At 46.9% G+C, this 22,786-nt stretch overlaps 1 protein-coding gene across 2 annotated transcripts in view; it reads right to left on the bottom strand.

Annotated features, from left to right (window-relative positions):
* ADAMTS17 (ADAM metallopeptidase with thrombospondin type 1 motif 17) overlaps window positions 1-22,786 on the bottom strand; it is a 345,591-nt gene that overhangs the window by 199,944 nt on the left and 122,861 nt on the right. For both annotated transcript variants that reach the window (XM_077124036.1, XM_077124037.1), the window contains exon 8: window positions 9,157-9,262. In XM_077124036.1, coding sequence (XP_076980151.1) covers window positions 9,157-9,262 — 106 coding nt within the window. The remainder of the gene's footprint in view (window positions 1-9,156; window positions 9,263-22,786) is intronic.

The following is a 22,786-nucleotide window of genomic DNA, read 5'->3' as shown; positions in this document are numbered from 1 at the left end:
CATATCGCTAAGAGCAGGTATAGCACTGAAATGAGCTTGGCAGAATTGTTCCCACGTTGATGTGCTTTATTCAGTTCTTCTCACGTCACGGGCACATACAGCACCTGGGGTGGACTTAAGCTCCTGCATTGCTAACAAGCTCTCACTTGATGCTGATGTAAGTAGTCATCAGACCACATTTTGAATGGCAAGGCACTGGTCTGAGTTTGCACTACTCTGTCCCTCGTGCTCCACCACGTACAGGACTTTCTCACTCTTCTATGCCAGATTCTGAACTGGGCATAGTATAAAGTAGTTTTAGGTAATAATTGTAAAGTCAGAAAGACGGGTACAGGAGGAGGGGGTTTCTGAGAACTGGTTTGGGTGAATAAACCAAGTGACTAAAAGCTGATGATTAATTGGCTGCCTTTTTTTTAAAAAAAAGTAGCAAACCACTTTCTGCTGCTGGTGCATGAGTTTCTAGTAGTCCTGGGTCATTGCAGAGCAGACAAACGGGCCCATCGTCGCTCCAGTGTCCTCTCCCACTGCTGAGCCACCAGCTCAGCAAAGTGCAGCCTCACAGGTACCATCTGTACCTGTTTCTCTCTGAAAGCAATCACATAACTGATATGCTGACTTGGAAATTGCTGTGGGGTATTTGCACAGTTCTTTTGGCCAGACACCATTCTCAACACCACAGAAGTGTGGCTATGATTTGCAAGGCAATGTCTTTTCAATGCTTCCAGTGAATTTTCACTAGGAAAACCACAACCCCCTTGTTCTATATCCATCTACTTGGTTTTTTTTTTTTTTTTCAACAGAGGCCATTCCCAGTTTCTCACATGGGACCTTGAGAACTACAGAGCTCTTCTCTGACATCAGGAAAAAAGCACGAGATTTCATGGCTTTCCCAGGCCCGTCTAACCCTCTTGGTGGTCCCTTTCTGTCACTGCCATTTGTGCAACCATCACTTCTGTGCAAGGAACAGTGCACTCCCGGGCCCATAAGCAGATCAGAGTGAGGGGGGTCTTGGGCTTGTGGCAGGGTCCCAGGAAGAATATGCCAGTGTCCTGGGGTCTTCAGCTTGGAATCTTCCAGCAGTGGCCACTTCAGGCATGAAGCTCAACACATAGGAAAGCAGGTAACATATCCGTAGTGAATTCTGTGCCATATACCCACAATCCCTATAAAACCCTAGGGCCATAGGCAGAAGGCACCCTTCTGAGCAAAGGGCCAGGAATGCAGTTATTAGGAGGGCCAGGTAGAGAGGACTTGGGCACGGCTCAGACCTTGCTCATTTGGGGGACGGGCGCTGAGCTGGTGGACCTGGTGCCTGGGGCTGAGTCTCCACTCTAGCACTCAGGCCCTTGGGAAATGAGGCAATGCGCCCAGTCGCCTGGTCCTGCCTCTCCCATCTATGAAATGAGGCTCAGAGGACTTCGGACATTCCTTCCAGCGCTGAGAACCATGAGAAAAGCCACTTAGGTGACGCTGCCAGAAGCCCTGGAAATCTAATGAGAAAACTGGATCCCAGCTAATTCCTGGAAGCGTCTGTAATGCCAGGAAGTTCTGAAGGGACTTCAGAATTTGGTTCTTTGGCCAAATTCAACTTCCCTCCCATCTCCCAAAATTTTCAGTCGTGCAGTCCACCCAGTAATTAGCTGTAAGGGATTCCTGTGGCAGAGACAAAGACCAGCCCAGCTTTTGTAACCCTCCTTATTACAGGAATGAAACTCGGGGCGGAGGCGGCCTTGGATACAGCTGGATTTTCCATCACGGTGATAACACCCAGCCACTAGCTGCTTGTCTTTGCTGCTCCCAGGCAGGTGGGACTCACAGCCGCCTGCCTGCTGGATGGCTTTTAATCGTGCTCCCTGTGTTTGTATTCCTCTCCCTTGGGCTGCAGGTCAGGCCTGACCTGCTCAGATTTGGAAGAGCTGTGGTTCAAAGCTCGTCCACAGTGAGAGTCTCTGGTTTTTCCAGATAACTAGAAGGCGCATTTTCTCTGCACATAAAACTCTGCATTGATGGTAAGACCCCAAAGGAAATAATGGTAACTTCCCTGCCACCCCTGTGAATGCCGGATGAGAAACCTTTTTAGTTTATGGCACAGAAGCAATTTAAACGGGGCCAGGAGTTGCAATGTTCCTTCCTGCTCTGGCCGTGGCACCTCCCATTCCAAAGTCTCCAGTCGGTGAAATTCTGCTTTGATTTGAGTAGGAAAAGAGGAGGAGAACTGGGGAAAGCAACCCTGCTAGGAAAGGGTAAGGCTAAGCCATACAGGGGCAGGACTGCCCAACAGCCACCTTTGCGAAGCCTCTACAGCCTCTTCCTCTGAAGTCCCAAGTCACTGGAAGAGTTTGGCAACCATAACATGAGGAACGTGGCTTGTAGAGGAGTGTGAAAATTCCTACAATTTTCAAAATTAGAAAAAAAGAAGAAACAAGGCCTGGATGTTTTGTACGAACTGTGGTATTTGGATGAGACAGGCGTGCCCAAAGGCTGCTCCCAAACTGACTTTGATCCCAGGGCCAAACTCACAGGAAATCTTACTTAGGAAATACTCCAAGCACCTCTGTGGGAAACCCGAGAACCTTTGATCAGGGCTCACGCCACCAATGACTCTTTCATTCTGGAAGGGAGACCGGCTGGAGGTAGCGGCTGTTGAGTGGGAACTGAGAGGGGAGGGGCCCAGTGGGTCTGGGGGAGGCCTGGCCCAACCCCAGCAGGGGACTTCCCTGCACCTCCTGGTTGTGGGGTGGGGCTGAGGGGTCCCCTTTTCTGTTCTGAGCGAGGTTGCCCCATGTCTGAACACAAGTGCCTTTACTCCAATTAGATCAAAAGCATGCCCTGGGATTTCTAAAGAGTTATGACATTTCCAGAAGTTCTCTCTCTTCAGCAGCACCCTCCTTCTAAGGCCAGCCCATTTGATGTCCTTACTCTGCCTACCGAGCTGAGCATCCAAGCAAAACAATTGCCCATTGCTGTCTGCTGGCCCCCACCCGCCTGCTCTGATGTGGCCTGTGCTTACTCTGCATTTTTCCCCACACTGCACCAGGCTTCTCATTCTTCATATACATCACAGGCGAACATTTCCTTGCTTCGCACATCTGGATAATGACTTTCTTTATTTCTTGTCCTGGGACTGAGACAATTCCTTTCGGTTTGAACCATGTCGACTCCAGTTATGAGATCATCACCGTGGAACAGCTTTCCTCTCCCTCCTCCCTCTGCTCCCCGCCCCTCCCCAGACGCCTGCCTGCCCACTGCCCATCATCTGTGCTGCGCAGAGCGCTAATCTGGTTCAGGTTCTGCAGCTGCATAAAAGGCGAGTGTGTCCCCGGGCCCATGGTCAAGGGGACATCTTGGGACTCTGCTGCTCATATTTGTGCAAGGTCACTTTCTGGCTGGAGGTATGTGGAATAACTGGAAGGAGTTTGGGGAGAGGGGGCATCTTTATCGGAGGATTTCAAGTTTCAAGTGTTTCCTGCTGGGGCCCTTGACCCCATTTCAGCCTGGGCTTGTTACTTGTGGCATCTACACGTGCCCTCATGGGAACAAGCAGGGGAACAGAGTGCCTGGCTCTGCTCCTGCTTCAGCACCCCTTTCATGATGACAGCGAGGCTGTGCTTCCAAAATGGGGCAGAGGGAGAGGATGGTCCAGGGGGACCGGGGGCATTACTGAGGGTCTGAGACCAGATGTGCATCACACCTTGTCATGACCCAGTCCATTCACATAGAATTTTCCACCTGTGTGCAGGCATGGATGTGGCTAACGTATCACTACACACACGTCCTTATTTGAACATTTATATCACTAAACCCTATGCCTGCATCTCTCTTCCAAGTGCTCTCAAAGGCAAGTCTTCTTTAGGCCTTACCCATCCCTCTACCTCTGCCCTGCCCAGGTCCATTTCCGAGCTCCTGCCTGCCATATTCTTCCCACTGCACCAGTGTGGGTCCCTTTGCCCTTTGTTCTATGACACCATCACTGATGGTGATGGCAACTTTCAGGGTGGGTTGGTCCTTTCCCCACCTGCTCGGCCAGCCTTGAGCACAATCAGTTGATATAGTGCAAGGGAAGTGGCAAAAGGCAAGGCATTTAGGGTGATAAAGAGAAAGGGATGAGCAAGAGTGAGGAAAGCAGGATGATGATTTGATGCCACCAGGGCTCCACATGGAAGGTGGCCTAGAAGGGCAGGGGTGCTGGGGCAAGAGATGGAAGAAGGTGGACAATGTTAGAAAGAACAATATGAGAGCTCTAAGACATCACATCTGCAGTGACCTTCATGCTGGTTGCACATGGATGAACTTTCTGGAGATTTTCCAGAGCCTTCTCTACCCCAGAGCCTCTGATCTAGTTGATCTGGGGTGAAACTTAGCCGTTTGATTTTGGAAATGCCTCAGGTGCTTCTCCTGCGCAGTTCTGCTCAGACGTCATCAATATTCAGTCCCCAAGCTTTCCAGAGGCCATAGGCTAAGCCCACTGACCAGAGGAAAGATAATTCTAGAACGGAAAGAGATGTGAGGAAGGGCACCTGGAAGCCAGGAAACACCTCCAAACAGCAGGTCAAGAGGACATCGGGTCAAGAGGATGTTCTCCAGGAGTACAGGTAACAAGGGGCTGGATAAGGGGTGTGGCTTGTATGCCACCTGGGCTGGAGAAGGCACGAGGTTTGGACTGACTCCTCAAGAAGGCATTTCTTTTCACCCTTGCCTGGATCTGGTTTATTTAAAAGAGATTCCTAAATTCAAAACAAGCAGAGATTTATTTTCTGCCAAGGGTAAGCTTTTTGTTTCTCTACATAAAGAATACACACTAGTGGATTCTGTCTCCTCTATCCCACCCCACCTAGAAGGCTCTGTTTGTAGACATTTCCCAGGGGCTTGCCATCTTACCTGATCCAGAAACTTCTGGGTTTCCCAGGCCCCAAGTGTCCCAATGAGATTCAGTTCTGTGCCCTCCTGGTCTCCAACTCTGGCAGGAGGACTCCTGCCAGTCACGTGCCTCCCGGCTCTAACCTGGCCCTATCAGATCCTACTTCCCTCAAAAGGAAAGGCCATCTCAACTAGCTTTTCCTATAGCCACTTACTTTCTTTTCTCTTACACTCTCACTTCCAGATCATCAGACAAGATATTCCAAAATTCAAATACACCTATCACACCTCATCATTTTAGTATTTTATCAGCGTCCCTACCTACATCCTCCTTGGCCAACGAGGGTGTCACTTGATTTTGTTTTCTTCTTCCTTCATGGGCAATTAGCACAGATGTGAGCTCCTAACCCTCACCAAGAGGTAACTCATCAGGGTTGACTCTCAAAAGCCTGAGCTTTGTCTGCTATAAAACAAATGCTTGCTTCTAGCCTTCCCTCTTTATCTTCAAAACCAAATATTAGTAAACATCTTGGACACTGATGTCCACCACAAGGCGCCCTGTCCTTGTTTCTTGAGGGGAAAAACCTGGAGAGTGTCTGCCAGCTGGGCTGCTTCTCTCAAGGAATCACTCCCAGCTCACTGATTCGGTCGTAACAAAGGACAGTGGATAGCGAGAGCTCTCCAAAACACCAAGGGGCCTGCGTAGCAATCTTCTCACACTTAGGAACCATAGCTTTCTCATGGTCACTGCAGGATGGAAAGGGCTAAAAAGGACTCAGGCTAAAATAACCCCATTTGAAGGTGGGTTTCTCAAGCTATCATTGCTAGACATGGAGAGGAGCTGCCTTGCCCAAACTTTTGCTACCAACACTTTATTCACAAGATGAACCAAAAGGTAACACATAGCTGCCCCCAGATGGTCTCTCAAGGTTAAGAAGGCAACTAAGGTCATGGATTCTCATTAAAGCTGTTGGTACTAAGACCACTGGCCAGAGAAACTCATCCTCCGGGCAGCAATACAGAATGCCGCTTCCCAGATTTTCAGCCACAATCTCTCCTATGAACCACACCTGCTCCATTTTCTGTCTAAAGCTAGGGTCAGGGTCTTCTCCAGCCTGCTCCTGTATCAGCAGGGCACCAGAAAGCCATCTATTGGATCGAGGGTACTGGAATTTCCTATGAGAACCTGACCTGCTGATGCCCTGGCTTTCTTCTACCAGCTAGCAGCAGCGAGGCCATGGCACTTATTTCCCTTTTTACCTTAGTGGCCACCAAACGTGAGGCACCTGGGTTCTATAGCCAGCTCTCTTCCTTTATTACCTACCTCTTGCAATTTGGATCCTTTTTTAATGGTCCATATTGCAGGGTATGTATTATCATACAAGTGGCCCCAAATCATTTGAAGTAGAACAGATCATTTTTAGATGAGTAATACTGGTTTCCTAACCCATAAAGTAAAAGCTAAATAACACCTACCTCTTAGGATCTATTAAATAGCATAATGAATGAACAGTATCTGACAGCATCTTGCATATGATAGGCACTCAATAAATGAAAGAACTGATTTGACTAAAAAATCATTAGTAAATTACTAATTCAAAACCAAAGCAGCATTTACTGACATCACCAAGGCAAGAATTTTAAATTTTATTTGTAATTTAGAAGCTATTGAGTTACAAACTGGATTGGAGCCAGTTGATAGTACTAAAAACATTCTCTTTTTTTGAGCTCTGGTATTTAAAATAAGATCACATACACAAGAAGACAGTAGAAAGAGAAGGAGGAGAAAAGTACAATTTCGGGACTCAGATGAGGAGATGAGGCCTAAATTTAGCTTTGTATTTTGTGACTGTCAAAGCAGAAGAAAAATCATGTTGACTCTCATCTGATAAATGGAACATGATGCTCGAATAGAAAGTGAATGGAAAGTGAATTTTTCTCAGGACCTGAGGGTAACTGATCACGATGACCCACATGACATATATTTGGTAAGTAACAGAAGGGCCAAAATATACCTGCTGGTGAGCAAAGCCACACAGCCCCCTTTCAGGGCAGACTTTTCACTTTAGCAGGATTAAATGGTTAGGACCAGCAGGTGAGCCCCTGGGCGGATTTCTGGGGTTACACAGAAGGATACTCTTTTCATTTAACTTGTTTAAAATTTCACCAAGAAATTTTGTTGGCGAACATAACCAGTGTTTCAGGTCCCCTGACATCACTACCCCACATTTTAAGGAACATGGAGTTAAACTGCTCCATTTTATATATACGGAACAGTCTTCAGATTGCATGTTCGTGAAGCAGCTCAGTGAGTGGTTGGCTGAGAGTGCAGGAGGGGCTCAGCCTTTTCCAACACTCCACGCAGCCTTCCTGCTTGCCTCGAGCTCCCCAGGAAACCAGAAGGGCCCATGGAGCAGAAGAATGTGGCTTCATCTTTGGTGGATCTGCTTCCCAACACTTTCGAATAATCAGACAACAGACTTTCCTGGGAAAACCATAATCACCCAACCGGAAGGGCAAAACCCTAAGAGGATTTATTGGTTTTGATTAACAATAAAGTGCCTGTTTGGAGAGGGAGAGTTCAATAGCAAGTTATATAAAGTCCTACAGAAAATGCTAAACAGACGCTAGCTACACGGTACTAAAAGACGACTCAAATCTAACCATTCTTCCTAGCAGTCCTCCCGTGCTGAAATGCCAGTGTTCCATCCACACAGTCAAACAGGTCATGGGGGGAAATGCCCTTTTGTTCTCGATCTCCAAGGGGAAAAGACCGCCAAGCAGCACTATAAGCCCACACGTGCATGCAATGAGCACTTGGGCATGTATGGTGCTGAATGCGGTGTGAAAGCTGGAATGCAAACAAATGGAGCTCAATTAATCTTATCTAAATTTACTCCTCAAAACGCCAGGACAACCTGGACTTTGGTGAACTCTTTGGCAGCTCTGCAACCAGTGGGTCATGTCCTAGTGGGAAGATCAATCGGTGGACATTTGCTAAACTCATCTGACTTAACAGTGGTACCCCAGCAACCACTCTTGCATACAGGATTTTTAACAACTCTGAAATACTACGCTTAATTTAAAAACTTATTTCTTCATAGTATGGGGAAAACAGGGTTGTCACCAATACTTTAGAAACACTTTCAAGATGAAATAACCATGTAGTTAGAGACAACTGTTCATCTGCTATATCTTGGCCCTCAATCTGTAACATGCAATTTTCACCTTAATCCCAGAAGATACATACAAGGTGATTTCCATTCTCTTTATACACATCACAATATCCAAAAAGAACAGAAAAGACAACTACCAAACTCCTCTTTGGGAGAAATTTTAAAGGAACCAGGTAAACTAAAAACAAAGCCTCAGATGTGTTCTGTACCCTTCCTTACACATTTCACTTAAGTCTTGCAAAAAGCTAGAGTTCAAATTGAAGACTACAAGCATCTTTCTGTGTAGGTCATTAGAAAATCTTTACAATATATATTTTTTATTTGGTAGGAAATAGATTTTCATTTAATTATGCCCTATTCAACCCTATATAAACTTCCCACCAGTTGGCATGCTCTGGCCTCCTCAATTTCAATTCTTTTTTGTCATCGTGGTTCAGTTCATAAGCAGTCATACTGCAATTTTGCATTCAGAAAATACTTCCAGAGAAACATACAACAGATGCCCACTCCAGGAGAAAGAGGAGACCCTTGGGCCCCAGTTTTACAGTCAGCTGGCTTTCTGCCTCCTGTGATTTCCCCCAGGTGATCCTAATGTGGAGATACCACTCAGCCAACCTCTCAGACCATCCGCTTCCTCATCTGAAAAACGAGGCGGCTGCATCAGAGCCTCCCTAACTAAGGCTCTGTGGTTATTCATCCCAAAGGGAAGAATTTCCACATGCAAAGGCAGTAGCTCTTAATTCTTTAAAACCAAGACACTGAAACTCTTGACAAGGCAAGCTGGTCTTTGTTGGAAACTGGCTGAAAAGAAAATAAAACATCAATAGATAAATCCCATCATTTAAATGTATATACACAGAGCAAACCAAAGGTCACGCTGGCCAGGAGAGGAAACACAATGAAATAAGACTGAGAAAAACCTCCTCCCTTTTCTGGACTGGTTAAGGATAGTAATAGTCAAATTACTATTTCAACTCACGGAGCTGGTCCATTCAGGAATCTCCAGGGCTCCCGGGCTTACTGGCCAAGGTCCCCGCTGTGGAGGGAGGGGCCCGGAGCAGTACGGATTTAGGATGTGAAGAGCGGAACTTCAAGAGGCAGGACAATAGGGTCTGATACTTACTTGTGGCCCAGCTCATGAGCGATAGTAAAGGCCAAATTGAGCCCATTGTCTTCGGCTAGCACACACTTCCTCTTCGCGCTGCACACGCCGCCTAAGTAAGCAATTCCTGCAGCAGGGACACAAAACACAACCTCTTCAGAATGCGGGAGGCCCTGGCCAGGCCGGTCTGCACGGTCAGCAACACGCACGCCCGAGGGGACGATGCCGACCTTGGGGCCGAACCCGTGATTCCTACCACCTCTAAGGGATCCGCTTTGTACGGGGCTGTTGTGGTCATCTAACACGGGCAGTGGCAGTCACAGACACACTCCTATCAGGCGCCGTAACATGCGCCGGGCACCGCACTGAGTAGCTGCACAAATTAACTCAATCGGATCTTCATGGCTCATTGTGGTTCCAATAGTGCCTCCCCCCCCCAAAAAAATATGCAGCTCTGAATCCCTGGAACCTGTGAATGCTATCTCATAAAGCAAAATGGACTTGGCTGGTGTGATTAAATTAAGGAACTCATGAAGAGGCGATTATCCTAGATTATCTGGCCCTAAACGCCATCCCAAGTGTCCGGAGAGGAAGGAATATAGAAAAAGAAGGCAGGCTGACAGTGAAGCATGATGCTCCACCACTGGCTTGGAAGATGGAGGAAAGGAAGGCAGCTCTAGAGTCTGGAGAAGCCCAGAAGTGGCTCCTCCCCTGAAGCCTCTGGAGGCAGCACGGTTTCAGCCCAGTGGGACTGTTCTGAGTTTTCTGGACTCTAGAACTGTGAGAGAAGGCATTTTGGTTTGAAGCATCTCAGTTCATAGTAACGAGCTACAGCAAGTGTAGGAAACGAATTCTACCCGCGATGGAGGTAAGAGAAGGAAACTGAGGTACAGATGGGAGATGTGATTTTCCCGCAGTGAGACAACTTAGCATCCTGCGCTGGGACCCTTCGTGGGCCGATGCGTCCAGGGCTGCAGGTCCAGGGCTGAGGCTAGAGTGAGACGAGAAAACTTCTCAGGAAGGAAAATTTAAGGAGGCACTCCCTTCTGGATGCTGGACCTGCACCTGCATGACCCCTAGAGGGAGTGTCTCCTTAAAGTGGCACAGGGTGCCATCAACCCCTCCCACTAGTCCGGGCCCTGCAGAGGTCCTGGCTACGCTATACCTCTCGAGGCTTAAAGCTCAGGGGCTCCCCACTGCCTGTGGAATCTCCCCACACTTACATTAAGCATCTGCCAAGCCTGCTCCCAGGAAAGACACCCCTCCTGAACCAGGTACCCACCCCCAACCCAGGGTTTATCTCAAGAAGACCCTCTGGGCAGAACTACTGGGGGCCAGAGGGGGCAGCAAGCAGGAGTCTGTCCAGCATGGAAATGAAGCCGGAAGTCTCCCTGATACCCCATCCCATTACAAAAGGAATCTGACAACGCTCAGAGCAGTCCTGGATAAGCTCCCCAGGAAATGAAAGAGCCCCCGGGCACTGGCGGCTCCCATGCCTGAAGAATGCTCAGGGTTTCCCTGTCGCCATGGAAGATCAGACTCAGTTATAGGTCAGGACATCTCCACCAGGGTTCTTCAGGTGGCCGGCAACAGGGTGGACGGGGGCTCAGTACCCCCTAGACTCTGCCTGCCCAGCCCCATGTACTGCCATGGGCTGGAAGTATGCCAAAAAGGGGCATCTTGTTTTCCATTCAGATGACCGCCCCCCTGCCCAGCAGCACGCTATCTCATTTGGGGGTGGGGGTCCCTTTCAGTCATTTGCTGGCAGTGGCTCTCACAGGTATAGGAGTCAGGGAGGGAAGCAGTGGGCAGAGAATAGAGAAGGGGATCGGAGGAGTTACTGAACTGAAATTAGCCCACCTCCAACGCCCAAAGAGCTAAACCAATATCCTCTCTGTTTACATCAAATTCAAGTTGTTAGGGAAATCAGTCAAACCCAGGACATTCCTTCCTGTCTGATCCCCTCCAGGCGGTGTAGGCTGGAGCTCACGCAGGCTCCTGGCTTGGCAGCCCAGTTCTGGGTGAGATTCATCCCTGGGGACTCAGGGTCCTTGGGGATCGGCTTGCGCTTTGCACACTGAGCCCGAGCATGATAGCGGTGTCTATTTTTATTTGGAAACATGCAATGTGCTTGGCCCAGGCTGGAGATTGGAAAACAAAAATCTTAAAAGTTCTTTGGTCTCAAGATGCTTTTTTGCACGTGAACACCAGAATCCAGCAATGCAGACTACTGGAAGGAGAAAAACACCAAGAAAGGATGCGGTCTGGCTTTCTGGTGCTTTCAAGGTCATTAATCTGGTTTTGTTTAAAAACGCTTTGCGGGATACTGTGAGAAGTCCACCAGTGACTAGGCGGAATGCTTCAACATTAAGCTCTGACGGTATGTGCCACCAGCACGCACACACACACAGACACACACACACACCACACCAGGGCCTCCCCTCCCATGCTGCAGACTCCCTGGGTCAATGAATCGATTAGAAACAATCAGATGAACACCCTGGAGAAGTGTGTGTCTGTGGGGGGCGGGGGAGACATAACGAGGCCTGATGTGCTGAGCTCACTGTCCCCCGTCCGTCTGGTCTCTCCTGCAGACCCACACCACGATCCACACTCAACCTGCCAGCGGGCGGTCCTGAGCTTCCCTTCTAGTCCCACACAGGGCTGGGGAAACAGGGCAGCAAACAGCCTTTTGATGATGGCATTTTAATTTTTCCAGGGCGCAGATGATTTTTTTTTAAACTAGCAAACAAAGGATTCCGTTTATTTACAAGAAATGCTCTCACACAAAAGTGGATTACGGTCGAGTGCTTTTAACGATTTTGTACCAGTCACGAGCAGCCCGGTCATAAAACAGAGCAAAGGAAAAATGTAAGACAAAGGGTCCCTGGAAACTGAGCATGGGAGCTGCGTGTGTTCAGGAGTGATGGGAGGAGTCATGCACTGGGTGCCTGAAACCAGGTCTGGAGAAAATTCCAGGTGGCTGTAAGAATAAGAGCTGTGGGGAATAAACAGCGATTAAACAGTGAGCTCTGCAGAAAACTAAGCCCGCCACTCTTCGATATTTCCTGTGAAGAAACAGCGAGGTTAGAGAGGACAGCATCTCAGGCTGCAGAAGACACCGCCCTGGAAAAACCCACCGAGTCCCCACCTCAGCTCTTGTCAAGAAACGAAGAAAAGCTGGTTCTTTCCAAATTGACTTATTTTGTTGTTGTTGTTCAAAATGAAGTTTTAAAACACATGTTCTTCAAACTTCGGTACTGATGAGACCAGAGGGGCTCCTTTAGGGAAACTGCAGTTCCCTCAGACAGCAGGGATTTCTTAGGCCCTAGAGTGGTACTTCCAATGTTTTTATTCTTCCACGATCTAAAATTCTCCACAAAGGAAGTCATGGTAAACATTTATTTGTTGGAAATCTAAAAACATGAGTTCTACATGTTCACAGAGTTTCTTGGAACAAGCGGGCAGCAGGAGGGCAGAGCTGGACTTGATTTAGGCTCCTTCCCTGAGGCAGGTACCGTGCTGAGACGTGGCCCTCTCACTGGCCCCACGTTACAGATACTAAAACAGAGGCTCCAGGGCCAGCTGCATGGCTCATCAGTGCCCAAGCAAGGATGCAAATGCCTGGCTCTCTGCCAATACCCACAACCCTCCAAGAAAATCCTGGGCCACCCTTAGCAAAGCTCTGGTGATAGAACCACAAGGAATAATCATTGAGGATTTAGAAGCATTTCGTAATCTCAATGTGTGTTTATGTGGAGACGTGGGTGGGGAGAATGAAGGCTTCCCAGGTTTAAGTCCAAATGTTTTTAAGCCGGAAGACAGAAAGAGAGATATACATGACAGTATTAATAGTAGTTACTTCTAGCACCTGGTGAAGGAATTCTTTTTATTTTTCTCCTTTTTCTCTTCTTTTGGCTCATACTAAATACAATTAATACTCATTTGGCTATGAACATTTAAATTAAAGTCATTGATTATGCTTTCTTTATCCAAGGGAACGTAGAGCAGAGGTAAAAGATTAAAATTAAAATGACCCTCTGGATTTTGGTTATGAGGTGGCAGATGACAGAGGACGTTCACAGCCTCGTCAGGAGTCTGGTGAACACACAGCTGAGTGTGTGTTTTTATACTAAACGGGGGTTCGTTCCCCTCTCCCACACTCCCGGGCATGGACCAGGAACACTGAAACACACTTTTAAAAAGTTGAAACCATAAGGGTAGAAATGAATGGTTGTAGAGCTTTCCTGACACCTGGAAAAGCAGATTTTAATTCACCAGAGCTGCCTGGCTTGTCTTCCCAGTCATGTCTACTCAATGTGGACACTTTCTCTTTCCCCTTTCTTCTCTTTTGCAATGTAGGAGCACAATTTATAGCAGCTTAATTATTTTCTTTTTCTGTAGAAAACTTCATGGTGTAAGCATGTAATTCTTGAGCTCAGAGTTGACTATAAGCTCCTCTCTAGATGTAAGGAGTATACAAAACACAACTGTATAAACTCTGGTCTATCCAAGAAATTGTCAAGTGTAAACAGTTTGCAGCTGTTGGATGGGCTGCCAATTAGTCAGACCATCACTGGCTCTGCCTTCTAGAGAGACAGCTGATTTCATCCCCCACCCACGCAAGGTACCAATGATTGTCATCACTGGGACTTCATGTTGTCCATTAGGAGGAAGCAACTTCCATCTTCTCACTCTGCAATCATAGTTGTTGAGACTGAATAATCTGTTCAAGCCCCTTGGCAAATCCTTGTGCTTTTGTAAACATCACTACATGGTGGTAGGTTTGATTTGAATTTGTAAGTGACGTTGAGAGCAAATGTCTTAATGAACCTAAGACATGACAAATGAGAAATGGCTATTCTGAAAACTTCATGTCCTCTTATCAGGCAAGATGAAGTCCTTACCAGTTGCAGTAAACAAATTTGGTTTTCCTATAAGCGCTGCTTACATGCCCTAACTCTATACTAGCTAAATTATTTGACTCTGCAATTTCTGCATCCTCTCCAAGGACAGTGGTCCCTGGGGCCACTACTTCCACAGAGTCATTTATCCCTAAAGGGCTCTGCATAGAGTGGGCCAGAGCCCCTGAAGGACAGGCTGAGCTTCTCACCAACTGAGGATGGTAATGGTAAGGTTTTGAAGTGCTAACTGGGGAGGTGACTCGGGTGGCCTGGTTCCCCTGCCTGAGATGGGAGTTGTGCACCCTAGAAATAGACCTTGTATATAGTAGTCCCCTGTCCCTGCTCAACCCCCTATCTCCTAGGTACAGGACTGAACAAACTCTCCCAAGCCCAACTTTGTCTTAGCAATTCAAAATCAGTAGATATTCTACTTTCCTTGGTTCTTTCCTTCTGGGTCCCTTGGAGTCAATCATGAATGGAAGGGAAATGGTTTAGCCAAGGGTTTATCTCTATACCATGGGGGAATGACTTCAAAGAGGCTCTCTACAATGCTCTCTTACCCAAGAGCACTGAAAAAGCTGCCACTACTATTCAAAAATGCCCATGCCAAGACAGTGTCAACCAAGATGGCAGCATAAGATGCACCAAAGTGCCATTCCCCCGCAGAATCTATGAACAACTAGGAAAAACGGGCAGTCATCTTCCTCAAAACTCTAGAAAACAGCTAAAAGGCTGCAGTAACTGGTCAAGGGTTGAATCAAGAAAATGCACCTTCAAAAACAGTGGGCAAAGCTCATGATAGCCTTGTTGGCTCCTCCTGCAACCCTTCCCAGGCACAGTGTGGAGCCAGCTTGTGCTCCCATTGTGGGTCCCTACCCTTTTCCAGAGGGAAGAGAGTACCCATATGAGAATATCGGGGTGCCTTTATGTCCCTGCCCATCTATCATATAGCAATTTGAAAGACTGAACCAGGAAACTCATCTCTGGCTCATCCTTCCAGAACTTGCCCAGTAGGTAGAAACAACTTGCAGATAGCTAAAGTAGTGTAAGAATCAATTAAGCCAAAGCATGCTGGTACAAAGGACCACCTGCATTAAGTCATATAATAGAACACCCAGGAGGAGAGAAAGCCTATTTAATAGAGAGTAGGGAGGCTGAAGAATTTCTGTAAAGGGGGACTTCCTAAAGCCAAGAGCAAGCATAAGTCATGTCTAGAAGCAGGCTCCATGTATGATGATATACACTAGAGAGGACCCTGTACTTTAACATCTAGGTTTTGTATCCAGAATACGTAAAGAAATTCCACAACTCAACAACAGAAAGACAAAAAAAAAGTTGAAAAATGGGCACAATACTTGAATAGGCATTTCTCCAAAGAAGATAAACAAATGGTCAATAAGTACATGGAAAGATGGTCAACCTCATTAGCCATTAGGGAAATGCAAATCAAATCAACAATGAGATACCATTTCATAACCACTAGAATGGGTACTATTTAAACAAATAGAAAATAACACATGTTGGACAGGACATGGAGAAATTAGGACACTCATTCATGGTTGGTTGGAATGTAAAATGGTGCAGCTACTGTGGAAGACAGTTCAACAGTTTCTCAGAAAGTTAAGTATAGAGTTACCATGTGACCCAGCAATCCCATTTCTAGGTGTATATACCCAAGAAATTGAAAGCAGGAACTTGAGGAGGTATTTTTACAGCAGTGTCCAGAGTGGAATTATCCGCAATAGCCGAAAGATGGAAGCAACCCAAGTATCCAAAACAAATGAATAAACAAAATGCAATATATATATACATACAATGAAATATTTTTCAGATGTAAAAAGGCATAATTTTGACTGAAATAAACCAGACCCAAAAAGACAAATAGAAGTATGATCTCACTGATGTGAAATAATTAGAATAAGAAAATTCAGTCAGAAACTAAAATATAGGTTACAATGGGCTAAGTAAGTTAGGGAATGGGGACCTAAGGCTTACTCAGCCTAGGATTTCTGTTTGGGGTGCTGGAAAGTTTTGTTTATGGATGGTGGCAATGGTAGCAATCATTCTGAACATAACAGCACTGAATTATATATTTGAATTGGATTAAAAGGGGGAATTTTAGGTTATATATATATGTTACTAGAATACAATTTTTTAAAGGCCCATGACGATACAACACAGTGAACCATAAGGTAAACCAGGGGCTATAATTAATAGTAAAATTACAATAATCTTTCAGCAATTATAATAAAGATATCACACAAACGAGGTGTTAACTAAGGGGAGGGTATACGGGAATGCTGTATTTTCTAGATTTTGTTCTATAAATCTACAACTCCTCTAACAGAAATATTTATATTTTTAAAAAGGGGAAAAATAATGCTTGCGCCAATGTCTTCATCAATTCAGACCATCCCCTACAACAGGAGAATGGCTGGGGCGGGGGGCAGGAAGTGAGGAGGGGGTATCCTTAATTCCACCTGCCAAGCAAAGCACAAGATGTGCCAACGCATTTCCAGAATGCTCCCCCACCTCACCCCTCTGCAACTGGAAGCCACCCCAACAGCTGCAATGTCACAAGCTAATTCAGTTAGCCAGGTTATGTGCTCAAATGCTATCTGAGCCATTGCTTTGTGATAGTGTGTTCTTGAATGTCATGAAAGACCACATGTAGTTGGCCTCACCTCCCATGGAAAGGGCTACTAATGAGAGCAACAGCATAGAACAAAACGTGCCCTCAGGCTGAAAAAAAAAGGCAGGAAGAAAGCTCTGGGGTTCCCAAGCACCTCCAGGGTTGTGGGCTTTGCTTTAGCCCATCTGGGAAGACATGCTATCTCCGAGGCAAGAATGACACAGCAGCCCCTGTGGAACTTCTACAGAGCGGGAACAGAAGCTCCTACAGAACATCTTGATGAGTTAAATGTAAACAAAGGAGTAAATTCCTGTGAGATTCACAAATTGGAAGAGAAAGAGTTTAGCCCAGTACTTGCTGCATTCTGAGGAAACCCGAAACGTTGGGAAAGGAGGAGGGAGGAGAAATGAGTAACTGTTGAAATTACAGACTACGATCTATAAGGTCAAAGGCACAGAGACGATGAGCAGATTCCCACCCTCTAAGTGAGATGGTACTTGTCAGGAGGGTCCATCACATGGGAAGGGATCACCAGGAAGCTGCCTTAGCATTCTTCTAGTGACCCACCTGCCTCTCCTTGGAGGACCTCACTGAGGCGCAGGAGACTTCTGGAACAGATGGGGACATCCTCCAGAAATGGCCCCCCAGGGGTTCACCTCAGGACATAGCAGGAAGGAGGTCCACTTAAGGGTCTCTGAAAGTCTAGTCCTGACTAATACTTGTCAAGTGTTTCCCGGATGCCTGTGTGTGACAGGCACCATGTCAGGTGTGAAGCCCCAAGTGGAATGAGAGCAGCACAGGTCTAGGGGAAAGGGCCTGGGAGGATCACACCAGCCACAAGGCAGAGGCAAGTATGACAGTGAGGAGAGGTGCTCCAAGTCTCTAAAAGACAGCTATCTCAGCTTTCCAAGTCTAGACTAGGAATCTTAGTTCCCCAGTTGCCATGGCATTGGTGCGACAACAGGAATTTATTGGCTTACGGTTTCAGAGGCTGGAAGGCTTGCTTCCTCCTGGGGTCAGCAGTGCTCTGGGTGGCTGACAATCCTGGGGCTCTTCGGTTTTCCGAGCCCATGGCACTGTCCTCTCCTTTACCTTACAGGTTCTGATGATTTCCAGCTTCCCACTGTTCCCTGTGGCTTTCTCTCCTTAAGGCCTCCAGTAATAGGATTAAGACCCACCCTCATGCAGGTGGGCCACACCTTAACTAGAAATGACATCTCCAAAGGTCCTATTTACAATGGGTTCGCACCCACAGGAATGGATTAAGACTAAGAACATTAAGGACATGTTTTTCTGGGATACACAGTTTAACTGGCCAACATCAGGCCTTCAATGGAGACGAGATAATGCTACATACGGACATGTCCCTACCCCCCCACCCACATTCACTCTCCTGACACCCCCACCTCCTTCCTCTAGGTCACCTGTCATAGCAGAAGTCCTCCTTTGTCCTTCATTCTTGTGTCCCTTCACTTGGTAAACATTCTTGAGCTCCTTGAACCATGGCTAACTCTTCTTGCTGGTGGGAGTGTTTGCGGACAGCTGGCGTGAACGGAGCAGGTAGGCGATTTTCAGGTTCACAAGCTCCCTGAACAGCAGAGAGGGTCTTGGGCTCGTCTTCTAGCATTCGCTGTTCAGAAAACGTGACCAGCCCTATGAATCTGCTCACTGTGTGGACCTCTGCAACTCTGCAACCTCAAATGTGTGTGTTTGCACATGCGTGTGCATGTGCACACAGTCCAGGGTGGACAGCACAAGACAATCTCTCTGTGAACTGGTGTATGGTATGAGGTTGATGCCTACACCCCTACAGCAACAGACCGTGCTGAATTTTGAAAGCTTTAACACTACTCACATTCTCTACTTGATTACATGGCTTCCCATTTACTTTGGCCAGTGATTTTAAAAATGAACTTTGCTAGCGCAATTTTGACAGTTTTAAGACTCCGCCATCTTCTTTTGTCACTAAAAATGCTTCTACATCACTCGTGGCTTAGAATGCCTTTCCCTTGGGGGTAGGTTGAGTTGTATACTCCAGAAAATATGTGTTCTTAACCTCAGTCCCCATACCTGTGGGTGTGGACCCACTGTGGATTGGACCTCGTGACGGTGTTATTTTAGTTAGGGTGTGGTCCAAGTGAATGAGGGTGGGCCTTGACCCAGATGACTGGGGTCCTTGAAAAGAGAACTCAGATGTCACAGAACCCAGACAGGAGAGGACACTGCCATGTGGTGGGAGGCAGACACACAGCCAAGGAGCCCCAAGGACTGAGGTCCAAAGCATACAGACTCCAGGCGAAAGCAAGACTTGCTGATATCTTGATTTTGAACTTCTTTTAGCCTCAAAATCGTGAGCCAACAAATCCCTATCGTTTGAGCCCACTAAGGAAAGCTGAAGCTCTAGGTGGGGGTGAGACTGGAGGGAAGTTTATTTACAGTTCGCCTAGATACATCTCTGCCAAGTAAGGAATGAGACAGCTAAGTTTTCCACAGGGCCAGATATCCTCAGAGGACACTGGAAAGTAGAAGGCTACCTGTTGAGATGCAAAAGCTACCTGGAAAGAATACATTCCTGGCCGAGCCTTCCCAAGGTGGCTACTGTATCGAGTCATAATCTCTTTCAACAGTTCTACTTGAATTACATGTCTTAGAGCCACGGCAGGCAGGGCCAGGAGGGAACATACTAGATTGAGACAGCAAGAAGAGGACAAGGTGTTTGGGGCTGGTAGGAGTGTCTGTGTGCATCTTCATTGTACCCAGGCTGTCATCTGATACAAAGGTACATGGCCTGTGTCCCCTCTGCTCCCCACCAGCCTGAGTGTGCTTGCTACCAGTGCAGCCATGTGGCACACGGGGGAACCAGGCTGTCTCTTCACAACACGTTTTAATAACAAGGGACGGACCCGGTGGGGTATGTGAGCATCAGGTTGGGGGTTGTTACAAAGATGATTGGTGGAGAAGGACAAAAAATACAGTCACAAGGGAGTCTGGGAGTCAAAGGGGTGTGGATGCTGTGTACTTAAGATAATAAAACACCGTGGCCATTTGGAGATACAGGAGTGACGGTTCTTGGTCACTTCACAGCAGAGTGCTGGGCAGGTCAGAGCTGGTGACATCACAGAGGAGAGGTGAAGAGTGGGAGGGCAAGGTTGTACAAACAGAGATCTGCTTCAGTTGTAGCATTGAGCATTTCCGTTTGCAGTAAACTCCTTGGAAATTCCCAGTTCCTAAAAAAATGTTCCAGAAAGGCTCATATACTCAGACTTTAAGAGAGGAGCAGTTTCAGAGACTCTTCTACAAGCAATGCAGTGCTAGGTCTAAAGAAGTGGAGGCGGAAATAGTTTCTTCCAGTCCCCAGAAAATGCAAAACGCATGTTGAGGAAGGAGAAGGGCACAGGTGAGCAATGCCTCAAGGGGAGCAAACTCAGAACCTGCTTTTGAGCTCCGTGTAGGAGCCCGGAGCCTCAGCTGGCACACGGGAAGCCCAGGAAAGATTCTGTCAAGCAAAGGGAGCGGTGCTGCTGGCTCTGTTTGGTGAATCTCAATAAAAGCAGAGCAGAAACAGGCATGGGGCCAAACGAAGTGTGCCAGGAAATGCAAACACTGCTTGTTTTTTAACAGCGACTCTTTCGGAAACCGCAAACTTACAAAGCCGGAAGACACAGAGAGCTATTTCTACAAAAACCAGAGCTGTGATGACTTTATGTGGAGAAAGGAAAGGACCGTGATTGGGACTGCTGTTATGAATTGAATCATCATGATTTAAAAAGTCAGACTGAAGTTACTCTGGAGGAAGCAGAGACAGGAAGGGGTGTGAGGGGGCTCGCCCCAGCTGACACTGTTTTGTTTTTTGATCTAGGCTCTGGTTACACAAGTGAGTTAGGTTTGTGAATGCTTGTCAAGCAGTATACTTCAAGGCACACTCACTCATCTACAGGTAAATTAGGCTTCAATTAAAATTTTAAAAAGGAAAATGCACATAAATCAGAGGCAGCATACGGTTCTGGTTAAACACTCCGGGAACGGTCAAGATAGCTGGACCATTTGCACAAAAACAGTATGTCTTTTCAGGGCTTTCGAAGGTCACAGGTTGATCAAGTGATAGTGGTCTTAATTAGTCAAGGCATGGCTTTAGCCTGTATCATCAGATTTGACTTCTATGTATTTCTTGGACCCTGTGAGCTGCTTCTACAATTCATCACTGCTGTGTGACACAGACCCTTCCGGAGTTATGTTCTTGAAACTTGCCGGAGACAACCTTGAAAAGCAGCCTCCCGCCCTCCCACGCTAATAGCTGTCTTTCCACAGGTTAATAAAACATAAGGCCCTGAACAGAAACATTTGCCAAGTTAGCAAAGAAAAGGAAACGTGCCCTCGGAATAATTAAGAAATGGTATTTTTGCTAAATGCTTAGCCCAGCAAAGCCCTTCTCTTCTGGACGAAATGTGGAATCTAAGTCAGGGTGTGGACTAGGTAAAAAGCAGCACAGCAGGCCTTTGCAATGGGCTCTTTGACCTATGGTAGCTCTCAGGCCTGGTTCCTATATGTGAAAGGGCTTAGCCAGACCCCAGAGCAGCCTGGGGCAGAAGATCCAGAGAGCCAGCCATAAATCCACCCACCAAGAGAATGCCACAGGCCCCCAATTAAAAAAGGAACCAAACACAGAAGCAGGGTATCATCTGGATGTTTCCTGAATGTTTGCGTGCTAAAGTCAAGCGTTCCTAAAAAGCCATCTTTCCTGATGTTGGCCAGGGGATGCCGGGTGGGGAGCTCTGCCACTATGGACAGGATGCACAGATGATACTTCATTGTATCTGAGAAGCCAAGAAAAAAACAAAAACAAGTGAGCCTGTTAAGAAAGGCATGTGAATGAGAGCCGCACTACAGAGTCAGGTGGGCTCCAACCTTTCCTGGAGAAAACAGGCTATTCGGTGGCAGGATCAACTGCATAGGAGGAAGATTTCAAGGTTCTGGGAATTGTAGGTGACTCTGCAGAAGTGGAGGGTATAAAGGCCCAGGCCCTGTCTGGTGGTTTGGAACCATATGTACCTCCCAAAACCATATTCTTAAATCCAATCCATTCCTGTGGGTGTGAACCCATTGTAAATAGGGCCTTTTGATGAGGTTACTTCAGTCAAAGCGTAACCCATTCCAATCAGGATGGGTCTTAATCCTATTGCTGGAGTGTTTTTTAAACAGAGTGAAATACAGAGGGAAACAAGAAAAGCCATGAAATCAACAAGACTTGGAAGAGAAGGGAGAGGTCAGCAACTGTCACCATGTACCTTGCCACGTGGCAGAGGAGCCAAAGATTGTCGGCAGCCAGTCTTTGGAAAGAAAGCATCACCTTGCTGATGCCTTGATTTGGACATTTTCTCAGCCCCCAAACTGTAAGCTAATCAATTCCCATTGTTAAGCCAACCCAGTTCATGGTATTTGCCTTCAGCAGCCTAGCAAAGGGAAACACCCTGCCTCTGGGGTGATGTCATTTCTCTGCTCTATACTGATAGACACATTGGGATTTATGGGCATAACCAGAACAATGGGATTATTCTAAATGTCAATGTCTCTCTTTCAAAGGCCAGAGGCTCAGAGGAAATAAATGCTCTTCACCTTTTAAGAACTGTCATATATTTCATATCACTTCTGTCCTTATGGTGGTCCCCAAACTGTTATGTCCCCGGGGCCAGGGTCTCATGGGAGTTCAGCTGTGACACTGCATTAAGGCTGTCTGAAAACTCAGCCTACACCAAACCCAATGTGCCATCCCAGACAGAGCCTCCCCAAGTTGTCTTCCCCTTGGTGTTCAAATGCCCGCAGCCCTGGTTAATATCTCCTGCTCGGCTCTCCTGCTTCATCTCAGTCCTCAGGAACTGCTATTTCCTGCTGCTAACAAACTCTGGGATTAGTTCCTCTCTTTCTGGTTCCAAGCCCAGACATCTGTTTTCACCTTACACCTGGCTTATTGTGAAATCTCCTTAGGGGTTACCTTACTGGTCTCTCCCCACTTCAATTCATCCTTAAAAAGTCCTGACTCAAGAGTCCCCATCCTCTCTTCCCTGACCCTGAAGGACATATTCTCTCCCTCCCCCAAGGACCCAGGTCCATGATGCCT

The sequence above is a fragment of the Tamandua tetradactyla genome, chromosome 12, assembly GCF_023851605.1.
Source record: "Tamandua tetradactyla isolate mTamTet1 chromosome 12, mTamTet1.pri, whole genome shotgun sequence".
Taxonomy (NCBI): domain Eukaryota; kingdom Metazoa; phylum Chordata; class Mammalia; order Pilosa; family Myrmecophagidae; genus Tamandua; species Tamandua tetradactyla.
Note: the sequence above shows the minus strand (reverse complement) of the source record. Positions and strands in the feature narration are given on the sequence as shown.